Raw genomic sequence first — 22298 nt, 5'->3', positions numbered from 1 at the left:
CGCAAACTTTGCCCTCGCATCGACCTTCCTCCCTCCAGATTGCTGACATCACTGCTGATCCTGTCCCATTTGTACTTGAGACTCTTTCATTTTGATGTTCCTTTCCCTTCTGCACACTCAATGCAGTGCTAAGAACAGGAAACTGCCTGGTATCATGCAGCCTACCTTAATCCGGCACTTGAGTACCCTGGGTCGCTCTAAGAACAGTGAATAATGAATCAGCCTTTATATTCTCCAGCCATCTTATGGAACCGGCAAAGATGCAACGACAAGGGAAGAATTTGTCTACGCGGTCTCCGCATGGATGCTCAAATTGCCGCCGTAGCAAGGTCAAATGCGACGAGCAAAAGCCATCTTGTACCCGATGCTGGCGGAAAGACCTGCAGTGCTCAAGCCCTGTTCAACTGAGATGGGAATCAACCTACCGTGATCGTGGAGTTGCCTTCGGTCGGTCTGGGGTCTGGGCCAAAAGTCTTCCTACGAAGGGACAGGGACAGGGACAGGGACAAGGACAGAGTGCTTCCTTCCCCAACGGCACTACATGGCTTTCAACACCGACTATCCATTCATGGGCATTTGTCAATAATGATACGTCCTTTATCCAGCGACTTAGTGAGGAGGAACAAGACCATGCTAAGCGGCATCTCCTACCCGCTTTTGATGCCAAAATAGCTATCGGGGAGCAACAGCCCAATGAGATTATATTATCGTCACTCTCAAGTCCGAAATCATCTCCTCATCAGGCAATATGCATTGACGAAGCGTTCACGCCTACCATTCCATCGTCTCCCGGGCTATTTCCGTCCCTCGATGTAGTAGGGAACCGAGTGCTGTTCGACTACTATATCAATCAAATATGCCCTCGAACAGGACATGGTGCTCTGTCTCAATCACCATTTGTATCTGTCATTCTTCCTTACTGTATATCAGCTCCACCCACAGTGTTGCGAGCAATCCAAGCGCTAGCCGCCTGCCATTGGTCTCAATATGACCCCCAATATACCAACATCAGCCTACGACTTAAGTCCCGCGTTCTAATGGACTTTCGAAAGCAAATTAATGTTGGCCGAACGGTTCTAGCTTCTAAAGACCGGGAACTCTTGGTGATTGCAATGTTCCTATGCCTCTTCGATATCGTCGACCACTGCGATCAGCAGTGGATTGTTCACCTCCAAGGAGCAAAAGATATCATTCGGCTTCGAAAGCGCCAGCAGCTCTTAACAGGACCAAATGAAGGTACACAACAGGATGAAGTATCTTCCTTTGTGGAGCTTTTCTTCGCTTTCCAAGACGTAATGGGCCGGACTGCCTGCGCAAAAGCAGACCTGTTCGGGTCAAGCTATTGGTGTGAAGACGACATAACGATCAATCCTTGGATGGGATGCAGCCCGGCCCTTGTCTCCATACTATTTTCAGTTATGGACCTCAGCAGGTCACGGCGGGACATGGTCTCGGACGAGGACCAGATGACCTTCGACCTCCGAGCCAACGCGTTGAACAATAACCTCGCGCATCTCAAACAAGAATGTAGTGTCCCTGAACAAGATCGGACGATTCAGCGGGTTGCTGAACTGAAGAAACTCGCTTGTCTTGTCTTTCTAAACTGCGCATTATTTGGCGGGCGGCCATCAGATCCTTTGATCAAAAGTTATATACGGAACATGTTGCAGGAGATTGTTAAGCTCCTAGACTTGGAACGCTCCTGCCATGTTATCTGGCCTCTTTTTGTTGCTGCTGTTGAATTGGACCCGCTTGACGTTGAGCTATCTGTACACCCAGACACTCAATCAATGACAGATGGGAGAAGGCTTGTATTTGAATTGCTCGAGAAGATGGCCAAGAGCAGTGTCTCGAGCGTCTCTCGGACGCGTGTGGTTATCGAGCAGGTCTGGAAAGCGCGGGACTTTAGTTTATCGAGTTCCTCTGAGCCGAAGAGGCCGTCTATATCTGATATAAATGACTGGGAACAGTATGTTGTGCCGGTCAGCGATGCTTTAAGCTTGGTATAATTCAGAGTGATGTTGGACATGGTTCTATTAACCTAGTCATTGCAATCTCATACTGTAATATATCATGTATTCTAGTATACACTGCTATTCAAGCTTAAACCCCTGTCCCTCAATAGCCCCCCGAATCCTCTCTCTCCCGTCCTGCTCAAACGGCGCCACCTTCCCAGCAACAAACTCCCCCCATCCCATCCGCCCATTCTTCCCCTCCTCAATATAAAACTCCCCAAGCGACCCATCATAAGAAGCAACATTCCCCATCTGCTGCTCCCCCTCTTCACCCCACCGCTCTATATGCACAATCTCCCGCATCGGCAGCCGTGGCTTAATCCGCCTCCCAGCTCCACTATCCCGCAAATCCGGATACCCAACCGCCATGCCAAACACCCCCCCACGTCAGCGGAGGCAGATTCAACAATTCACACAACTCCGCCGCGTTATTCCTAATCGCGCCCACATAGCAAATCCCCAACCCCATCGCCTCAGCCGCAATAGCAACATTCTGCCCTGCGATTGCGGCATCGACCACGCTGATGATGAACATGTCCATGCTGTCTAACGCTCTCGCAGGCTGCTGCCCATAGTGCGTGGAGAGGGTATGCAGCCGGCGCAGATTCGGGCAGAAGACTAGCAGCAGGGGCGCTTGGCGGATGAACTCTTGATCGTCTGCGAGGGCGGCGACTTTTGCTTTGTGCTCTGGTTCTTGGATGGCTACCACGGACCAGGTTTGGTATAGGGAGGATGTGGAGCCGCTTGAGCCGGCTGTGAGCAGGGTTTCGAGGGTTCCGTTGGCAAGAGCGGCGGGGAGAAAAGCACGGCAGGACTTGTGGGACAGGATTGTCTGCAGGGCTTCTGGGATGGGGCTTGAGGATGATGCTGTTGGATCTGCGAATGTGGAGGATTCGGTGTCCCGGTAGCGTTGGGAGGCTAGGGTGTTTAATTTTGTTGCGGACATGGCCGGTAAGTATCTGGATGAGATATAGCAGTTTAGGAATGAATCATTCGAGTTGGTAGAGGAGCACGTCAGTGTTACTTGCGCGTATTTATAGGCGAGTAGCACAATGTCCGTGAACTTGCTGATCAATCCATCGCGCTGTCCTACGCGATGGTCCATAGTATGGGTGTCGTGGTGTAACGTCGTGGAGAGAGCGCGGATATCAGTGATTGGCTAGCTTTATGTATGTATCATATTCTTTTCTTAGAAATCGAACCCACTTAGATACCGTTCTAAGTCTGTCTCTATAGCTTGGTTATAACTTCACAGCAAAGCGCTCCCTGAGCCACCCTCCGTAACGATAGAAGAAATATGGCACCGGAAGAAAAGCCACGCCTATAAAACCCAAGACGCTATTTCCCCACCCAAGTCCCAGGTCCGCATACAAAGACGGCCCTGCCAATGGAATGAAAGCTGCAAAAAGAAGGCGGAGAATCACGTTCGCCGCCAACGCAGAGGCAGCAGCCTCAGGGCCAAACGCATCCAACAAGTAGAGCTGCGTCGGCAGTACGACCCAGAGAAAGCCAAATCCAAAGCAACAAGTGCCGAGGATGGGCACGATCCAATGAGTCTGCTTCGCGGCTGCCCAGCCGTACCAGAATATACCGACGGGCACGGTGGGCATGACCCACATCATGGGCTTCAGGCGTCCTTCAGGTTTGGGCGAATCTCCAAGTGCCTTGTGCAGCTTGTCGCTGACGCCGGCGAAGGCTGCGAGAGAGATGACCATTCCAATTCCAAGGCCGAGATATGCCAATCCAGAAACGCCGGCGGAGAAGTGGTATTGTTCCTCGAAGACCGTGGGAAACGTGGTGAATAGTAGAAAGAGGAGGCCGAAAACGAACGCGCATAGAAGGGAGAGGAGAAGCACGATTGGCGACAGGATCAGAAGCTTTGTTGGTCGAGTAATAGCGCGGATGAATAGCTGGCCGGGGGTCAGGCCTCGATCCATCTTTGAAACCAGAGCAGCATTGCCTGTTTCCTTCCGCAGGCGAGCAGCCTTCCATCCTAGCAAGACAACAGCGTTGGTCTCGCGAAGGAGGAAGATTGACAGGACAAAAAATACTCCTGCCTAGGTCGAACCGTCAGCGACTCGAGAATAGTAGGGGCGATGCTCTACTCACTAGGATTACGATGATCCAAAACGTCCACCGCCAGCCAATCGATTCGGACACAAATCCACCAACAATTGGGCCCAACACCTAAGGATTGTCAGTGTCATGACAGTTTGTGTGGGGTGATAGCACCTACTGGTCCCAGAAGCGGTCCCATGGAGAACACAGACATCGCCTTCCCACGCTGAGCTGGCGGGACAACATCGGCGACTGTTCCTCCACCAACAGTCAATGGACCCGAAGAAGCACACCCGGCAAGAAATCGAAAGACGAGAAACATGCCGGTGTTTTTGCCGAGCGCACATCCGACAATGAAGCCAATGTAAATGATATTACAGATGTGGTAAACCACCAGACGTCCGTACAGTTCGGATAGAGGTGCAATGAACATTGGCCCAAGGGCGAAGCCGCAAAGGTAAATGGAGACGGTGAGACTGGAAACGGTGGAGCTCGTGATATGGAACTCCTGAGCAAGCGCGGCAGCCCCAGGTGCAAACATTGTCGCGGCGAGGTTTCTGTATGTGCAGTAGACAGTCAGTACAAGTTTTCTTCGCCAACATAGCACAGGCTGCCTTACGCAGTGAGCAAGAAAGCGCTGGCCAGCCCGACTTGGGTCAAGCGTTTCCATGCTGGCCAGTTCCGCGGGTTTTGGGGATCGTCTGGCCCATCCCAGTCAACGACATTGTCCTTGGTCTCTTGTTCAATTGATGTTTGTTCAGGCTCGCCGTGGCCGTCTTGCGCTCTGGCCGGTTCCTCGGGGGCAGATTCCAAGTCAGCCATGATATTTTGTCGGGGGTGGTATATCTCTGGGCTATTGGCAGACCTGCTTGTTATATATTGGAAGACAGGGCGACCGGACCATGCCCGGACGAAGGCTGCGTAGACAAGTCATAGCTAGAGTTATTTGGGCATGGGATAGCTCCGCCAGCTACTAAACCCGAGAAATAGTCCGTAAATACGGAGCAAAGGTGGAGGTTGGTTGAGCGAAGGCAAGGAGACATGGTTGCCGCACGGACGGTGGAAGCGGAGGGTGGGCGGACGGTCGGACGGTCGTTCCTCTCTCCATTTCTCCATCCTCCATTCTCCATTGTCCATCTCCATCTCCGTCTCCATTCCCACTGCCTGGAAAACCGCATTGTCGTATGTTCAATCCAATCACCATGGCCGACAATGCCCAACGCCCCCGTCCGCCGCCAAACCGCCGCAGAGACAAAGTCCAGCTTTCCTGCGACCCTTGTAGACACCGCAAGTACGTGCTCGATAGCCATTAGCAAGTCATGGATGCTTAACTTTGCCAGGCTGAGGTGCGACCGACATCGCCCATGCGGAGCTTGCACAAGGCGTGGCATCACCAACTCCTGCATTTATGCGAAGACATCTTCTACCCCTGATGCTCAGCGGTCTGTTGCTCCGCGACAGTCCGCCAGCCTCCATGGACGAATTTCTGAATTGGAGAGCCTTGTCGTGACGCTCATGGAAGGCCAACCACTCCCAAGCCTGCCCACACCAAACTCGCCGAGACCATCAGATGTGTTCCCTCATCCCGAGAGACTAAATAAGTCCCCGGATGCAGCTGCAGCCCCGGCAGACCCTGGCACCCTAAAGCTGCGCGAGTCCGGAACAAGCTATGTCCAGAGTGTCCATTGGGAGGCCATTCTGGCCAAAATCAGAGGATTGAAGGAGGACATCGTCCCTGATAGCAATCCGCCCGGTTCACACTTGTTCTATGGCCCGAACCGTCATGCAACTCGAGATGAGATCCTGGCCGCTGTTCCACCTCGTCCAGTTGTCGACCGCCTGATGGCCCTTCACTTCGATTCCCACATTGTCACTCCGTGTCAGTATATCCAAAATTTCCATCCGCTTTCAGAGCCACTAACTGTGTGTTGTAGATCTCATTCATCGCAAGAAGTTTCTCCGAGAGGTGGGTTCTTTCTAACCTGGCCGATTACAGGCAGCCTGACATTTGACCAGTACGAAGGCTTCTGGGAGGATTCCTCTGCAACTTCCATCGCTTGGATCGGTCTAATGTTCTCTATGTTATATATCGCCGCGCAGTTGCAGACCTTCACCATTGACTCCACCGATACACGAGCCGAGTCGCTCAAGGCAGAATATCTTACCATGAAGGATGCCTTCCGGGAGAAGGCCGTTCAGTCTCTGATTCTGGCCAGGTATACGAGGGGAGGGCCGTATATTCTGGAAACCCTCATAACGGTCCTTACTGGAGAGTTTGTACTCTTGAAAGACAGCGCTACCGATGGTTGGCTTTTCATCAGTACCATACTCCGTATTGCAATGCGTATGGGCTATCACCGGGACCCAGATCACTTTGCCGGAATATCCCCATTTGAGGGTGAGATGCGTAGACGAATCTGGACTACAATTCTTCAGTTAGACCTCAGTCTATCTTTGGAGATGGGCCTTCCTCGAAATGCCACAGATACGCATATCGATACAAAACAACCAAGTAATCTGCGCGATTGTGACTTCGACGAGGACACAAGCGAGATGCCTCCGCTGAGGCCAGAAACAGAATGGACGCCGATCCTCCCTCTCATCGCAAGAGGGCGACTGATCACAGCTCTCGGCTTGATTTGCGACGTCAACACCGATATTAATCCCCTTTCCTACGAGCAGGTCCTCAAGGTCGACGCACTTCTTGAAGACGTACACAATCGTGCTATCCCCCCTGTACTGCGCTGGGGAACTAAGCCAAACGCCATCACGGATAGCCCAAATCTTGTGGTGCAGCGTATTAGTGTAGAAACGACCTACTACAAATCACGCATCCTCCTGTACCGGAGATCTTTGATCAGCTACCCAGGTCGACAGGCTCAAGAGCAGGGCAGGGAGTCGGTGCGAATTTGCTTAGATTCCGCACTCAAAATTCTATCGTTTCAAGAAATGCTCCATGAAGAGTCTCGGCCATTTGGTCGTTTGTGTCAGCTTCGATGGAAGGTCACCCATATTTTCAACCAGGATGTTCTCCTAGCGACGAGCGTGCTCTGTCTCTACCTCCAAGACGTGGATAAGTTTGAATTGAATGACTTGGCAGGACAGACAACGCGACTGCCTAGAGCCGAAGAGATTCGACAACAACTAACGATCTCGCACAAGATCTGGCTTCAAATGAGTACGACATCTGCCGAAGCTGGAAAAGTGGCGAAAGCACTGAGCATCGTCCTTGAAAATACAGAAGCGACTGGCGATGACAGAGACGGGCCCGTTTCCTATGACTTTCAGACCGATCTTGGTACCGTACCCCTGAATGAATTTGGCACAACGTTTACCAATGAATGTGAGAATCATACCGGTACTCGCTCATGCTGATTGAAGCTAACAAAAATAATCAGCAGATTTTCCTCCCGGCTTCTACTCTCCTCTCACTTTTTTTGATAATGTATTGGAAACCTGGGGGTCATGAAACGATGGTTGTTTTTCTTGATCGTCATCGAGGATTGCGGCATTGATTTAATATATAGTGAAAAATTGTGTGGATGCTCTGTTGGCGTACAATTAGCACTCTTCGCCTGATATATATTTCTGCTTGAAACGCAACCCTGACTTATCCACATCACGACTGGCACGGATTTTCAAAATCTTCTAAAGAATTATCCGGTTTGACCATGACGAATTTCCAACATGCATTGCAGTTGAATTAATTGTTTACTGGAGATGGGTGTGGTATCAGGGGTATTGGACTAGTCTTCCTTGGGATTAGCTTCAATACACCAGATAAACTGCCTCGAAGTCTTCCCCTCACTTCTCACGTCTCACTCTGCATTCCGTATCTGCAAGATGATGGCAGATCTGTTTCCCTGGCATGGATCGACCTATTCCCCAGAGACGACGTAGCTTCAAGATCAAGACCAAGTTCGGTGCTGCCCGCCAATGGAGAAGCCGCAAGAATCCGCCCTGTGACACCTGCCGCCGGCGCAAGACTGCCTGCATTATCGAGACTGTTCCGCCATGTGTGTTGCTCCAATCCCCATCGTTTCGTAATCTAATAGTCTAGGTCGGTTCTGTCGATCAAAAGGCCAGGCTTGCAAGTCGACCGATGGCGGTTCCATTCCCCCATCGCGTCAGAGATCGCGCGACACCGAAACGACTGAAAACAGAGCCGTCGACACGAGTTTCACCAGCATACCAGCACTTACATCTCCCGAAAGGTTAACTACTGATATAACTTCACCTGGGAGCCGGACCGAGGCAGCTTCGCAGACGTCGCCTGCAACATACGTCAGCGACAACGGTCCCACGGTTGACACCCTTGAAGACAATGAAAACCGGACCGCGCACTCTATAGGCCTCGCCGGCGAGCAAGACACAGACCTGCTGGCATCTTTCAGGTCTGTGATCACCAACGAGAGAGATGGTATAAGCGCAGACGTCATCCAGGCGAGTGCAGGAGACTTGGATACCGCGTTTCCAGTCCACTTTAACTTGTTAATGGACGAGTTCCAGCCGGCCGACGATGTAGCAAAGCAAAGAATATCTAACGAGATCGAGTCCATGGTATCACCACACGGCAAAACACTGGTTCGACTATTCTTCAAACATGTCCATCCGGTCTATTGCGTTGTTTCCAAAGGACGATTCTTGAAGGCATACCTAGAAGACAAGATGAAGATTCCGGCGTCACTACGAGGTGCTGTGTATGGACTGGGTTCAACGTTTTGGAAGCACGACCCAGACGTCGAGGGCTCTCTGCAGTTCGACCTGCATGACCTCTTCGAAGCGGCCCAATCATGCCTGCAGCGGGAACTACATGCCCCAAATTTGTGTGGAATCCAGGCTTGCTTGCTTCTCTTGTATGAACGGCCAGCGGATAATGCTACGATTGAAACGCCAAGGACATGGATATTTACGTCCCGTCTTGTTGCATGTGCACAGATGGTTGGACTCCACCGAGATTCGTCTGCGTGGCACCTTGTACCGGGAGAGAAGAAGGTGCGAAAGAAATTATGGTGGGCAACCTACATCAGCGATATTTGGTCATCCGTGTGCCATGGCAATCCCCCGCTAGTATACCCAGGTTCCTTTACCACATCCCCGCCGGCCATGGACGACATCGCATTTGGCGAAGAGGTATCTGCAGATCTCCAGAGTCTGGTGGATTCCTCTAGCCACACTGTTGACATATCTACGAGTGCGCGATTTTTGGAGATGGTCAAACTAAGCCGGATCCTGCACGAGCTGATTGACTCTTACTAGTAGGTTGGCATTGGATACTGTCGCGCCCAGTACTGATGTATGTAGTCTGGATTCCATTTACCAACAAACAATCGCCCAGCCACAGCTCAGAGAAGCCAATCTTCTCGGTATCCAGCGTGATCTCGAGGCTTGGTCATCGATGGTTCCCAACTGTGTCACCATGGCATACAATGCAGATACTGCTAGTGCCTTTCGCAACAATGGTACGACTGAAGCTTCCGAATTATGCTACACAAACTAACAAACATAGGTCCATTGAATCTAGCTTATTTCGCGGTTCAGGCCCTTCTCTTCCGCGCGTTGATGAGCCCTGCACGGATGTATGCCAAATCCGACCCAAACTCCTCCCTTTGCCGGTATTTCGACTCAGCCGTCAACGAGTTCCGCAACTTCACTGTGTTCATGGGCCGGATTACCAGCGCGTGTTTGCATGCCTTCTGGGGCGGTCGTACGTATTGTTTCCCGAGTGCTTGATTATGCTGACCAGTCATAGACGCCCGCTCTCAGATGACACTATGTGGGAATTTTCTAATCTACCTCTTTCTGCTGGCCCCAAGCCCGGAACAAGTTCATGCTGCATTTGAGCTTCTCGGAAGTTTCCATGGATCGCTGCAACGATTGCGGGAATGGGCGGACGATGATGCCTCGCTTGCACTCCTACGTCCTGTTGCCCTCCGCATTGATTCTTTCTTCCTTCACGCGGCGCGAATAATGAGGAATGGAATGGGTCCACAGGGTCCTCTCTGAGTAATTATACAATGGCATATTTCACGAGTATACTGCGGTTTATATACAAGCATCCCAAGGTCATGCTCCTTACAGCTCCACATCAGCGAAGGCGTCAATAACGCTTCGTGGCTCACTGTATTTCCCAATGGGCACATATTGTATTCCCTCAAATCCCATAGACCCTGGCCCTCCTATTTCCATACCCCTCGGTGTGTCGGTCCACCGTGGGGAAGCAGCAATGGCAATGATCATTACTCTCAAACCGTATTTATATTCTGGTGTCCCCAAGCCGGCACCTGTTTCAGCATCAAGAACGGCGATGAGGTCTGGCACTGAGGCGAGTATCTTGGCTTCGCCAGTCGGCAGGATCGCCTCCACAAAGGCATTCTCGTTCTTAAAAGGGACCTTGAGAACCGCTTTGGTTCCATCCTGGAGTTTTCCGTCTACTTCTAACACTCCATAAGTGTGCCCGGTCTTGAGCACGCGCTCAACACTCGTAATCTTCCCCTCGCCAAGGATCGCAGCGCTGCCAGAACCACCAACCTCATCAATTATCCGCTTGGCTCTCTCGGCGATGTTCTTCTCCAGGGCAATCGCCCGGCCAATCCACCATGCGAGGGATACCGTATTTGTGACTGCCTGGTCACGGACGATTCTGGACGACTTGGGAGCACCAGCACTCCCGGCGCGACAGCCCATTTCCACACAGGAGGCGCGCAGAATTTTATCAACAAGTTTGTCTGTGCGCGAAGCCGTCATTGTCACAACGGAGCCATCTCCACTGGCTATCGTCATAGGAACGAGCGCTTCACCACGGGGCGTTCCGTAAACATTTGGCGTGATCTGCCAGGCTGTCGGATACGCACGACCCATGTAGTCGGCATCCACACAGGGCACTCCAAACTTCGCTGCAACACCTAGGTTGACAACACCGTTCCCTCCGCCGATTTCCAGGGCCACGAACCCAGAAACGGGAGGAAGGCCAGTGGCACGGATCAGTTCTTCATGTGCTTTTAGACATTCCTCGTTTTCAAGACGCTCCATGCTCACTTCTGGGCTGCCCATGCATCCAGTCCAGCCGACGAGGGCGTCGTCTGCGAGATAGCTGGGTGACACCACTTTGACAGAACCTGGGCTCTTCCGGACAACTGCGCTGACTTTGAGATACTCCTGGTATGGGTCGCCGCCGCCTCCGCACCCAAGTACTTTGCAGCCCTGGGCGATGAATTGGAGATCGGTCGGTGAGATGGTCCATTGGCGATTTTGGATGAATGGACGATAGGTATGGACGTCGACAGGTTTATCGACGGTCTTATCAATGCTGGAAGGTATAGCCCTGCTCTGAGCCTGGGGCGCGTCATGCCCATCGAAACTGGGAAGTGCCTCTGTTGCAAGCCCCTGAGAAACAACGGCCAGCTCTCCAACAGCACGAACGGCAATTCGTGCCTTCGCATCAACATACTGTATTGGAAGCATAGTCACTTCGGCAATCTGAATTGAACCAGAGTTCGCGCCATTACTGACAGCTTTCTCAATCGCCAGCTGCGAGACAAGTTCCTGCGCCTGCTTGACTGTTTGGTTTGAAGTATCGACGACGGTATCGATGACGCCTGAAACTCGAGAGATGGCAGCTCCAACAGCGTTGGCCACTTCTGCACCCGCCACTGTTCGGAGGCTGCGGACGCCAGTCAATGGTTCATCGGTCTTGATGATTGGAGCTCCTCCCCCGACGATTAAGACATCGACGTCTCCTTTATGCGTCTTGGTTCGATCGACCAGCGCCGCAGTCATCTCCCTCATCCTTTCGCGTGCCTGGGATATTATTTCTGGCGTGACATCCGCTAGCCGACATAGATCTCCCATATCCCGGAAAGGATTTGGCTCGCTGGGGGCGTGAATTGCAGACGCTGCCACGATATCCGTTGCCGTCAGATATCCACCACCGAAGAGTTTCGCTTTCTGTAGCAGTTCCAACGCAACACTCTCAGGGCCGACAGTCAAGTCTTCACCCGCTCCTCGAATGATACTCCCTCCACCTAGCCCAATACTCTCGACCGCTGGCAGCGCAAAGTTTGTCCTCACACCGCCAACTAATCCTGTAATGGAACTCATCTGGGGTAGACCATTTGGGAGCAGTAGCCCCGCGTCCGAGGTGGTTCCGCCGATATCAATCACAACCAACGGCTCTGTCCTCTCATCCCGTTCCTCGCCATTCGCTTTGCCAGCAGCGCGCCAGAGAAACTCCCCACCTCGGATGGAGTTTGTCGGGCCAGAATTGAATGTCCGGATCGGGTAGTGGATTGCGTCCTCGGCGCTCAGTACGCTGCCATCGTTCTGTGTGAGATACAACATGCACGGACTTCCCTGGAAAATATCCCACATTGCCTTCTTAAATCCGTAGATCGTTCGTTCTGCGAGAGGGCGTAGCGTCGCGTTTAGTATGGCAGCATTTTCCCGAGCGAGGAAGCCCAGGCCTGAGACCGCGTGGGACAGCGTTATCCGTGGCTTGGAGGATGAATTACTTTGGCCGTTCCTGACGGATTGATCTATAGCTTGGAGGAGGATGTCCCGAACAGCGACCTCCTGCGAGTGATTGAGCGGGGCGTACATTCCAGAGATAACCACATTCTCGATTCCTTCCCCGACGAGCTGTTCAGCTACGCTCCGAATTTCCTCTTCGTCAACAGCGCTGATTTCTTCGCCGGAGATTTGGTAGCCCCCGTGGCAGAAATAAGGGGAGGATTCGATACAGAACCGCAAATCAGCAGGAAAGTCGATGAAGGGTGGAATTCCGCGGCCGAAGCCATCATCTGGTCCACCGCAGAGTCGAATTACTGCGACTGGGCGTAGGGATGACGAGCGTTGCACGACGGCATTGACGAAGTGCGTGGTGCCGACGATGACGCAGCCGATAGCGCTCAGAGCGACCTGGGCGGTCTCAATGACCTTGCGGACGGCACTGGTGATCCCGGTTGTTACATCGGGTGTTGTAGCTGATTTATGCGATGCGATGATGCTCATCGAGTCCAGGTCGATAAGAACTGCATCTGTGTTTGTACCTGCGACACGGTGGATTAGCTGCGTCCGAGGGTTGTTGACCTTTTCGGGACGTACCGCCGACATCAACACCGATGCGGTACCTCTGATCTGAGTGGCTCCCCATATCTCCGTGCTTGTCGTCAATGCCTGTGTAATGACTACTGGTGCATTGACTGCGGGGATGTCATATAACTACCTCCCAGTTGGAGACACCATGGCGTCTGGTTAGGCGGGATGGCGTTACTCCAACAATGTCAGCCGATCGTGATCGGCCAACAACTTCTCTTGACCGACAGACCAATAGGACAACAGGTACAAATGAAAAGAACAGAAGTGGAGAGCCTCGGCTTCGCGGCATACAAAGTGCCCAAACCACCACCACTAAAGCCGCCGATATGGAATTCACCACTGCGGAATACGCGTGTACAGCAAGACAGCCATAATGGTGCCTACCGTGTCAAACATCCCAATAATTGACCTTGAGCCAGCGCGCACTGGAGGCCCGGAAGATGTGGCCATAGTCGCCCACGAGGTGTATCAGGCTTTCAAGCACGTTGGATTTGCATATATCAAGAATCACGGTGTAGCTCAAGACCTTGTCGACGAGGCATTCACCTGGGTAGCCATATCCATTCAAAGGGATTCAAACGTCCACTAACGTTTTCTACCCGGTAGAGTTCGAAATTCTTCGCCCTGCCTGACTCGGAGAAGAACAAAGCACCTCACCCACCAGAAGGCTGGTACCACCGCGGATACAGCGGGATCGGGCGAGAGAAGGTCGTCCAGATGGTCTTCGACTCCGACGGTATCGCAGAACGCCGCAAAACCCCTGACGTGAAGGAGTCTTTTGAACTAGGCAACGAGAATGACGAGCGGATGCGCAATATCTGGATCCCGGAGGAATCCCTCCCAGGGTTTCGAGGCTTCTTTGCAAAATTCTTCACTACATGCTCTGGCCTTGAAACACTAATGCTGAGACTGACTGCGACTGGGATGGGTCTCGACGAAGCATTCTTCTTGGATTACCATAAAGACCGCACGAACCAGTGTCGACTCCTGCATTATCCACCTGTGGAAGAAGAGCTACTGCTGCACGGCAAGGCTGAGCGCATCGCCGCACACACCGACTTTGCAACGATGACAATCCTCTTTCAAGACGCCGTCGGTGGGCTCGAAGTCGAGGATATACATGAAAAGGGCAAATTCAACCCCGCGCCGTACATTCCCGGCACGGCGGTGGTGAATATCGGCGACCTTCTGATGCGGTGGAGCAACCACGAGTTGAAGTCCACAATGCACCGCGTGCGCGCACCGCCGCTCGTCAATGCTGATGAACTTGGTGAAGGATCAGGACTAGATGGTAGCGGCCAGGGCCGGATTACGAAACCTCGGTATTCGATTCCGTATTTTATCAGTCCGGATAGGGATCGAGTGATTGAATGTCTGCCGAATTGTCATGGAGACGGCCGGCCGAAGATGTACGAGCCGATTACTAGTAGTGATTATATTGCGATGCGGATGAACGCGACATACTGATCTGGTACTTGGAGTCTGACTTTGTGTAACCAACCGTTTCAATTCAACATATTGTATACAAATATCTAAGAACCTATTCATTATCAGGACCAGGGATGCAAAGCTGAGCATCTACTGATCACCTCCGAGAAAAACCCTAATAGGCATCCACGCATCTCCCACAACTTTCGCCCTCGTACGGATTCCACTAATCTCGCCAAACTCATCCTCCGTGAGATTCCATCCATACAAGTCAAAGTTGTTTTCAATCCGCCCAGGCGCGACGCTCTTTGGGATAACGCTCACACCCCGTCGGAGCCCCCACATTAACCTGCGCCATTAGTATCGTGATTTGTATAGAAGAGGGCACTACGTGGCCGTACAGTATCTGAGCAGGCGTTTTGTCCCTCGCCTCAGCGACCTTTAGTATGATGGGATCTTTGATTAGGTCCGTGTGCCCGTTGATCGAGGACTCGCTGTGACCACCTAGACAGGAATATGCGGTGCAGTGGATTCCTTTGGACTTGCAGTACGCGAGGAGTTTGGAACTGAATTGTTAGACAAGATCAGACAAGCGTCAGGGACAGACTTACGACGGGTTGTATGGGTGGAGCTGAGATGTTAGCAGCGGTATATCAGATCAGAGCAATAAACGACATACCTCGATCTGGTTAACTGCTGGGACGACCGTGCATGATGGGTCATTCAATAGCTTCTCCAGATGCGTAATCTGGAAATTCGAGACCCCGATGTTCCTGACCTTTCCTGTTTCCAGGAGCTTTTGCATATCTTGCCTGCAGCGCTGTCTGTCAGCGTACATGAATTCCTTCCCCAGAACACCGATGCATAACATACCAAGTCTTGACGAAATCCCAACCAGACAGACACCTCCCCCGATCGTCTGGATCAGTTGAGCATGGGAAATGCACAAGATATAGATCCAAGTACTCCAACCCCAGAGCCCTCAGCGACGCATCAAGCCCCTCACGCACCCGATGATGCCAGTGGTTATCTAGCTTGGTAGTCACCCAGATCTGGTCCCTGGGCACACCAGACGCTCTGATTCCCTCGCCAACTTCCTTCTCGTTGCCGTAGTTTAGCGCGGTATCGATATGTCTGTAGCCATGTTGCAGGGCGTGTTTCACGGCATCACGGGTTGCGCTCTCGCTGGATTGCCAGGTTCCCAGGCCGATTGCGGGAATGGCACCGGTGCCATTGGGAAGGGGGTATTGCTTAGTGGTCATAATTGCAATCTGTATATTGTATATCAGGTGGAAGATTCAGAAGCAGACATTCATATCTATGTCGGCTCCCTATCGTCTCCGCAGCTACAGCTTCTCCAACTTCTCGGCTAACGCAAGCCAACGTCTGCCGATCATGATAGGGTAGTCTTACATGGGTTCTCCAAATCTTCTTATCACAGTTTCCCTAGCTCATACAGGCTAAGTCTGTGTCTAGCGCAGGCCAACATGTCATGCGGAGAAAGATCGGCCAACATGATCGGTTAACTCTACTTAATGCTATACGGTGATATGTAACCGCCCCAGACACGGGAGAGGCAGAACAGGGAATGAACCTCCAATGAGGAATGCTGGAATGTTTTGTGTAACGATAAGCGGGGAGTTCTAAAATGCCGGCATTATGCATCCCAATTCTTCAGCGACGTGAGCTGCGCTGTCACCCACGTTCTGCCTATTACTGTCCCAGTGGTCGATCATAATGCCTTGGTCGTGGCCTGAAATTAAGCAACGGCTCCAATGGTTTGACTCGCCTGAAATATCTAATGCACTATTATGCTAACTGTTTAGTCCTGTTGATGAGGACGCAGAATATGAGAACACAACGTGGTGCAATCGAGACCTGATTCCAATTCCCCCAGAGCGGAGAACATATGGAGTCTGGTCGTATTTCGGCACGTCACTTATTCTTGGCCTATTTTCTTTCATTGTGTTTAGCTAACGAGCTGCAGGATACTGGACGGTATCGGGGTCTTGCATTTCAGCCTGGTCCACTGGGAGCACGCTGCTGTCGTTCGGACTCAGTCCGCAGCAGGCTATTGGTGTAGTTGTACGCTTTCCCCTTCTCCTGTTAAGTCTGAAGCTCACGATGTTAGATTCTTGGCGGGTTTCTGTCCGGCCTCCTGGCCGTGTTCTGCGGATGGATGGGAGAAATACATCATATCGGCTTCACTGTCTCCAGCCGGTTCTCCTGGGGGATGCGAGGTTCCTACTGTATGCTGATCCCCTGATATCGCACACTATGCGATGGCTAATAAGTACAGTCCCCGTTATCCTTCGCAGCTTCGTCGCATGTATGTGGTTCGGCATGCAAGCCTTCTGGGGAGGACAAGCAACGCGCGTCCTGATCGGTGCAATCATCCCAGGTAGACAGGGCCCTATACCTCGTTGAGGGTGTGAGGATATACTAACAAGGAAGGCTTTGCACATATGAAAAACTACTTTGCTGAGAGCTCCCACCTCCAGACCAACGACTTCATCGGACTCTTGATCTGGATGTGCGGGTTTATTCCTGCCGTTCTAATCCGCCCTGAGAAGCTTCAAATTCCATTCTTCGTTTGTTTCGTCTTCTTCTGTGGATCCTGCTTTGGGATGTTAATCTGGTACATATCCGCACCTTTCTTACAGAAATTAGCTAACAGGACCAGGGCCGTCTCACAAGCTCATGGCCCCGGCGACCTCTTCCATGAGCCTGGCACAGCCCCTAATACAGGATGGGCCTTTATGTTCGGTGTCACAGCTATACTAGGTTCTTGGGGCTCAGGTACGTTAGGCCAATCCGATTGGGTGCGCTATTCAAAGAGGCGATACGCGCCTACGCTCTCGCAGCTAGTTGCATGTCCGGCTACGATTGCAATCACGGCAACGATTGGGATCATCGTCACAAGTGCCAGCAATAAATTGATGGGCGGCGATATCCAATGGAATCCGATCTACCTTCTTGCTGATATCCAGGAGTATTACGGTTCCAGTCCTCGGGTGCGTGCGGGTGTGTTCTTTGCCAGTGTGGGTATGGTCGCTTCTCAGTTTTCAGTGAGTCACTTTAAATACCTATCGTCAGCTTCTCGGTATTAATAAAAGATAGATCAGTGTCGTCCTGAACAGCGTCAGCTGCGGCATGGATCTCGCCGGTCTATGGCCGAAGTATATCAATATCCGACGAGGAGGGTATATAATGGCCATCATCGGGATCGCCACTCAGTAAACCTCACTATCCACATTTCTGTTACCGGGCTAACAGTATAATAGGCCATGGCAGCTCCTCTCTACCGCGGACAAATTTCTTTCCGTGCTCAGTGGATTTGGCGTGTTTATGGCTCCTGCAACGTATGGCGGCTCGTATAATACTTATTCTGGGAGAAGGTAGTGCTAAAACGTACTTATAGGGGCCTAATGCTGGCTGACTACCACCTCATCCGGAGGTATAGGCTTAAGCTCTCCGACCTGTACCGTGGCGACAGCACCAGCATCTACTGGTTTCGCCACGGGGTGAATTGGCGCGCCTTTGCAGCGTTCACGGCAGGGATGTGGCCGCTTCTTCGTGAGTTTCCTACCCTGCCCTCTCGTATATTCATACAAATTCCCGCGGGCAATGGGAAGAGTTATAGTTACTAACGACGTACGACAGCTGGTTTGGCAGGAAACGTGAATGGCTGGAATTCACCACAGTGGGTTGGATGGGTGCGCCTGTACAACCTTACCTTCCTGGTTGGGCTAGCGATCGCCTTCTTGGTATTCCTGGGGCTAAACTGGGTATTTCCTGTGGTGGGTATCGATGAGACTGGGCCTTTCCTTGAGGTTGAGGATGTTATTGACGGCGTTGAGAAGTTGGGAGATGTATCTAGTTCTGTGAGGGGCGACGATACATATCGGAAAAGAGCGGAGGCCTCTATTGTTTAGTTTATGGACTCTGTATATGAATTGAATATAGTCGTTCTATTTGGATATATACATCTATCACCTTCCTGACTCAGGGGTGACTTAGGGCTACTGCCACTCGGATCCGGATATCAGCCATCGTCGCTTGATCTATACTCGCGGTCTCGTTGATCTACAAGAGCCCCCCAGCCCCTATAGGGGTATATCCCCGATCCGCTCTCAGTCAGTGTCTGTCCCTGGGGAATTACTTGAGAATAACCTGGCAACCGAAGGTATAAAGATACCCTTCAAACCCCATGGGGTTTATCAAGCAGACAGATAATCAGACAGCTTCTCTATCCTCTTTAAGACGACTCCCAAATCTTTATCAAAATGATTCTCTCTACGCAAATCCCGATGTTAGCTGCCTTCGCGGCCCTGGTACCCAGTATCCTTGTTACTGACTGCTCTTTTCAACTGAGCATTCTCACTACCCAGGCATACTTATAACCATGCTGTATAGTCTGTTCCTCTTAACAGCTTTATCTAACTACACTCTATCCAGAATTTCGTCAGTGTGGGCGATGTCACCCACTCCTGCTATGCACGGGTTGACTACGGCAATGGTGAAGCAGAGAGTCTCACAGATACCTGCAACCAAGTCGCCAGCTCCCGCTGCTACGCATCGAGACTCCCCTATAGTATTTGGTATATGGCACTTAACCTACTCTATTGCACTGCAGATTCTGTCTACGGTGTGCGATATAGATAAGAGTACTTATTGCTTTACAGCGTCCATACAAACTCTGATATCTCTGATGGATATGTCGAATACGCCGATCAGCACAAGGACTTTAACGAGAAAGGCTGTAAGAAGTACAGGAAGGCTGACCCCTTTGGTGCGCGTCAGGAAACTACATGTACTTTCCCTTGCTAGACTTGGGACTATATTTAGTTTTGTGTCCACATAGACCTCTACTGGTGGACATGAGGAAGAGGGATACTTTCAGTCCTATGTCAAGAGTCAGCAGGCTGTGCAGTGAACCTTGACCTAGGCCATGGCAAGATCTCATGATATGTAAATTAAAGCAAGAATTAGCTACGAGTTCCTGTGTTCCTAAATTACAAAGGTATCCATTGATTCACCACCGATTCAATAACTAAGGTCTAGATCCACAGTGACTTCATGACTTTGGACTTTATAATCTTATTATTATAGTTTATAGTACTTGGACTCCCTTATTATCTTATATATCCCATGGTAATTAAGAAAAGACAAGGCTTATTTAATTTAAATATAAGTATCTCTCTGAATCCTGTACCTTTCCGTCAAGTCCCTTTTGATACACCGACGGATGGAATTATATTATTAGGGTCCTATATATAACGTTTACGGCGTCCACGTGTAAGGCGTCCAGCTGACGGAGGGTGGCGCATTATTTGACAAGAATGGCTCTACAATTACTAAAAGCTTATGCTGCTTATTCCTGATTCCTGCTTGCTGCTTGCTGCGTGCTGCACCACCAGGATCCGTGCGGAATGCGGTGAACCAGAAACCAAATCTGACATCTTGACCCTCACACCCCGACACCCTGACACTTCCCCCGTCACTTCTTCATTCTTCTACCCCTTAGGATATCTCTATCATAATAAAATACATCATGCCACACAAATCACGATGGGCCGTTCCCGTTCCAGAGGTCGACATTCCTACCTATCTCTTCGGCAGCCCTACCGCTCCGCTAGGAGATGCCCTGGCCTTTGCTGACGCCGAAGACCCAGAGAGGCTGCGTCTGACCTGGACTGAGCTCCGTCTCTGGTCGCAGCGTTTCGCTGCCGGTTTGCAGGCTGCTGGACTACAGGAAGGTGATCGGGTCCTTATCCTCAGCGGCAACGATGTCTTGTTCCCCGTCGTCAACTTGGGTATTATTATGGCCAGTGGCATCTACCATTCTGGCAATCCGCACTCTAATCCTCGTGAGTTGGCATACCAGCTGGGCCTTACAAAGCCGAGATTTATCCTGGCGAGTGAGGAAACTATAGCCTGTGCTCTTGAGGCCGCTGCCATGGTGGATATACCCCGGGAGCGCGTTTTCCTCTTCAACGATGGCCCTCTAATCCAGGATGGTGGTGGTGATGACGATTATAACGCTGGAGTAAAACATTGGAAGCATTTACTCGCGCCAAAAGAGGCTGGCAGCCGATTCGCGTGGAAGAAGCTAACCCCGAGCGAATCGAAGTCCACAACAGTATACACGATAATGACATCTGGGTTTGTTATCCTGAGCTGCTCATCTCCTACACAGTACTGATGTATTGGCTTCAAGAACTACTGGACTGCCCAAAGCAGCAGAGGCATCGCACCACAGCATAATCGCAAATTGCGTTCAGACGGACTTCGTCATGAACCTCGATCCCAGCGTTTCCACGAAAGAGTTAGCGGCCAGAAACTCGAGATGGCTATGTGCAATTCCACTGTATCATGGCCTGGCCCTGTGTTATTTCTGCACCATCTCTATCGCGCGACGCATCCCGTCGTATATCATGCCAAAATACGAGATTACCCGCATGCTGGAAAGTATCCAGAGGTTTCGGATCACAGAACTACATCTTGTACCGCCAATCATCGTGGCCATGACCAAGCACCCTGCGGTGAAGAGCAGGAAGTACGATCTCAGCAGTGTTACAAAGACCTTCTCCTGTGCGGCACCGCTAGGTCCAGAGCCGACTGTACAGTACGAGGCGCTTTGGCCAAGGGGGCAAGTAAATGTCAAACAGGGCCTTGCTTCGACTGAGTGAGTCCTTTCTCTTGTACCTGGAAGTACTAAGGAACTAACTGAGTAAAGATCCTGTTGCAGCTCTCTCGGCTGGGATCCCACCCTCACGGCCGTGGCCGGCTCCGTTGGCGAGCCAATGCCGAACTGTGAGATCAAGCTGGTGGACGATGACGAGAATGAGGTCCCGCGTGGACAAAGTGGCGAGATATGGTTTCGTGGTCCAAACATTATGCAGGGCTACTGGCAGAACAAAAAGGCTACCGATGAGACTATTACTGAAGATGGGTGGTTGAGGACAGGGGATGTAGCTCGCCAGGATGAGCTTGGGTGGTATTATGTGGTGGATCGGAAGAAGGTGGGTCAAAGCACAAACACATTGCATAATAATGCCTGACAGTGTGCCAGGAAATGATCAAGGTCAAGGGCGTCCAGGTCTGGCCTGCTGAGCTGGAGGCACTTCTTCTCGATCATCCTTCAGTCAATGACGCTGCTGTGATTGGCGTGAGAAAGTAAGAATGAACACTGCTATGTTTGCCCTAACACGATCTGTGGACTAACAGAACAGGGGCGACGACGAGCATCCCCGTGCGTACGTCGTGGCAGCTCCAGGAACCTCCGTCTCGGCTGAGGATATCTTGGAATTCATTAACAGCAAGGTATCAACGATCAAAAGACTCACTGGCGGTGTTGTCTTCACTGATACCATTCCAAGAGCGCCTGTAAGTGCTGCTAACCTAATGACAGTGGTATATGCTGACGCCCAGGGTCGTAGTCTGGAAAGATATTGCGACGAGTTATCAGAGACGGCGTTGCGAGCAATTCCAAATTGTAAAATGTAAACAGTTTCCTGGCCTGGCAGTTCAGAATTGATTCATAAGCCAACTTGAGAAGAAGTAAATGTTCATCGCTGGCGTCCTGCGCTCTGAATTTGTCCGCGGTATTCATACCAGGGACCACGGTGCCATTTGCAACCCAACGCTCAGTAAAACCCCTTCAGTATGGCTGCATATTCCTCTTTGCAATCCTTCCAT

The 22298-nt window shown here is 51.3% G+C and overlaps 11 protein-coding genes across 11 annotated transcripts; 7 read left to right on the top strand and 4 right to left on the bottom strand.

Annotated features, from left to right (window-relative positions):
- Positions 1-245: 245 nt before the first annotated feature.
- Positions 246-2009, top strand: APUU_10213A (Zn(II)2Cys6 transcription factor; the record flags this gene model as incomplete). Its single annotated transcript, XM_041698297.1, has 1 exon — positions 246-2009. One exon carries the CDS (start codon positions 246-248, stop codon positions 2007-2009), a length of 1764 nt encoding a protein of 587 aa, XP_041549579.1.
- Positions 2010-2352: 343 nt separating this feature from the next.
- Positions 2353-3120, bottom strand: APUU_10212S (uncharacterized protein; the record flags this gene model as incomplete). Its single annotated transcript, XM_041698286.1, has 1 exon — positions 2353-3120. One exon carries the CDS (start codon positions 3118-3120, stop codon positions 2353-2355), a length of 768 nt encoding a protein of 255 aa, XP_041549578.1.
- A 136-nt stretch (positions 3121-3256) lies between these two features.
- APUU_10211S (MFS transporter) lies at positions 3257-4895 on the bottom strand (the record flags this gene model as incomplete). Its single annotated transcript, XM_041698275.1, has 4 exons — positions 3257-4072; positions 4125-4202; positions 4252-4630; positions 4693-4895. 4 exons carry the CDS (start codon positions 4893-4895, stop codon positions 3257-3259), a joined length of 1476 nt encoding a protein of 491 aa, XP_041549577.1.
- Positions 4896-5275: 380 nt separating this feature from the next.
- APUU_10210A (Zn(II)2Cys6 transcription factor domain-containing protein) lies at positions 5276-6054 on the top strand (the record flags this gene model as incomplete). The annotated part of the gene is made up of 3 exons (XM_041698264.1): positions 5276-5364; positions 5414-5952; positions 6008-6054. 3 exons carry the CDS (start codon positions 5276-5278, stop codon positions 6052-6054), a joined length of 675 nt encoding a protein of 224 aa, XP_041549576.1.
- Positions 6055-6239: 185 nt separating this feature from the next.
- APUU_10209A (fungal specific transcription factor domain-containing protein) lies at positions 6240-7542 on the top strand (the record flags this gene model as incomplete). The annotated part of the gene is made up of 2 exons (XM_041698252.1): positions 6240-7416; positions 7472-7542. The coding sequence occupies 2 exons, from the start codon at positions 6240-6242 to the stop codon at positions 7540-7542; spliced, it is 1248 nt and encodes a 415-aa protein (XP_041549575.1).
- Positions 7543-7941: 399 nt separating this feature from the next.
- Positions 7942-9806, top strand: APUU_10208A (Zn(II)2Cys6 transcription factor; the record flags this gene model as incomplete). The annotated part of the gene is made up of 4 exons (XM_041698241.1): positions 7942-8089; positions 8134-9331; positions 9378-9535; positions 9583-9806. 4 exons carry the CDS (start codon positions 7942-7944, stop codon positions 9804-9806), a joined length of 1728 nt encoding a protein of 575 aa, XP_041549574.1.
- Positions 9807-10148: 342 nt separating this feature from the next.
- Positions 10149-13224, bottom strand: APUU_10207S (uncharacterized protein; the record flags this gene model as incomplete). Its single annotated transcript, XM_041698230.1, has 2 exons — positions 10149-13120; positions 13176-13224. 2 exons carry the CDS (start codon positions 13222-13224, stop codon positions 10149-10151), a joined length of 3021 nt encoding a protein of 1006 aa, XP_041549573.1.
- A 318-nt stretch (positions 13225-13542) lies between these two features.
- APUU_10206A (isopenicillin N synthase family dioxygenase) lies at positions 13543-14636 on the top strand (the record flags this gene model as incomplete). The annotated part of the gene is made up of 2 exons (XM_041698219.1): positions 13543-13719; positions 13776-14636. 2 exons carry the CDS (start codon positions 13543-13545, stop codon positions 14634-14636), a joined length of 1038 nt encoding a protein of 345 aa, XP_041549572.1.
- A 111-nt stretch (positions 14637-14747) lies between these two features.
- Positions 14748-15859, bottom strand: APUU_10205S (uncharacterized protein; the record flags this gene model as incomplete). Its single annotated transcript, XM_041698208.1, has 5 exons — positions 14748-14946; positions 14999-15163; positions 15209-15228; positions 15277-15409; positions 15471-15859. The coding sequence occupies 5 exons, from the start codon at positions 15857-15859 to the stop codon at positions 14748-14750; spliced, it is 906 nt and encodes a 301-aa protein (XP_041549571.1).
- A 1203-nt stretch (positions 15860-17062) lies between these two features.
- APUU_10204A (uncharacterized protein) lies at positions 17063-18532 on the top strand (the record flags this gene model as incomplete). Its single annotated transcript, XM_041698197.1, has 6 exons — positions 17063-17235; positions 17281-17665; positions 17718-17833; positions 17882-17959; positions 18019-18173; positions 18261-18532. 6 exons carry the CDS (start codon positions 17063-17065, stop codon positions 18530-18532), a joined length of 1179 nt encoding a protein of 392 aa, XP_041549570.1.
- Positions 18533-20151: 1619 nt separating this feature from the next.
- APUU_10203A (acyl--CoA ligase) lies at positions 20152-22099 on the top strand (the record flags this gene model as incomplete). Its single annotated transcript, XM_041698186.1, has 6 exons — positions 20152-20762; positions 20818-21285; positions 21349-21622; positions 21673-21776; positions 21833-21986; positions 22040-22099. The coding sequence occupies 6 exons, from the start codon at positions 20152-20154 to the stop codon at positions 22097-22099; spliced, it is 1671 nt and encodes a 556-aa protein (XP_041549569.1).
- Between the last annotated feature and the right edge of the window lie 199 nt (positions 22100-22298).

This window comes from Aspergillus puulaauensis, chromosome 1 (assembly GCF_016861865.1).
Source record: "Aspergillus puulaauensis MK2 DNA, chromosome 1, nearly complete sequence".
In the NCBI taxonomy this organism is placed as follows: Eukaryota; Fungi; Ascomycota; class Eurotiomycetes; order Eurotiales; family Aspergillaceae; genus Aspergillus; species Aspergillus puulaauensis.
This window is presented reverse-complemented; position numbering and strand designations above follow the sequence as displayed.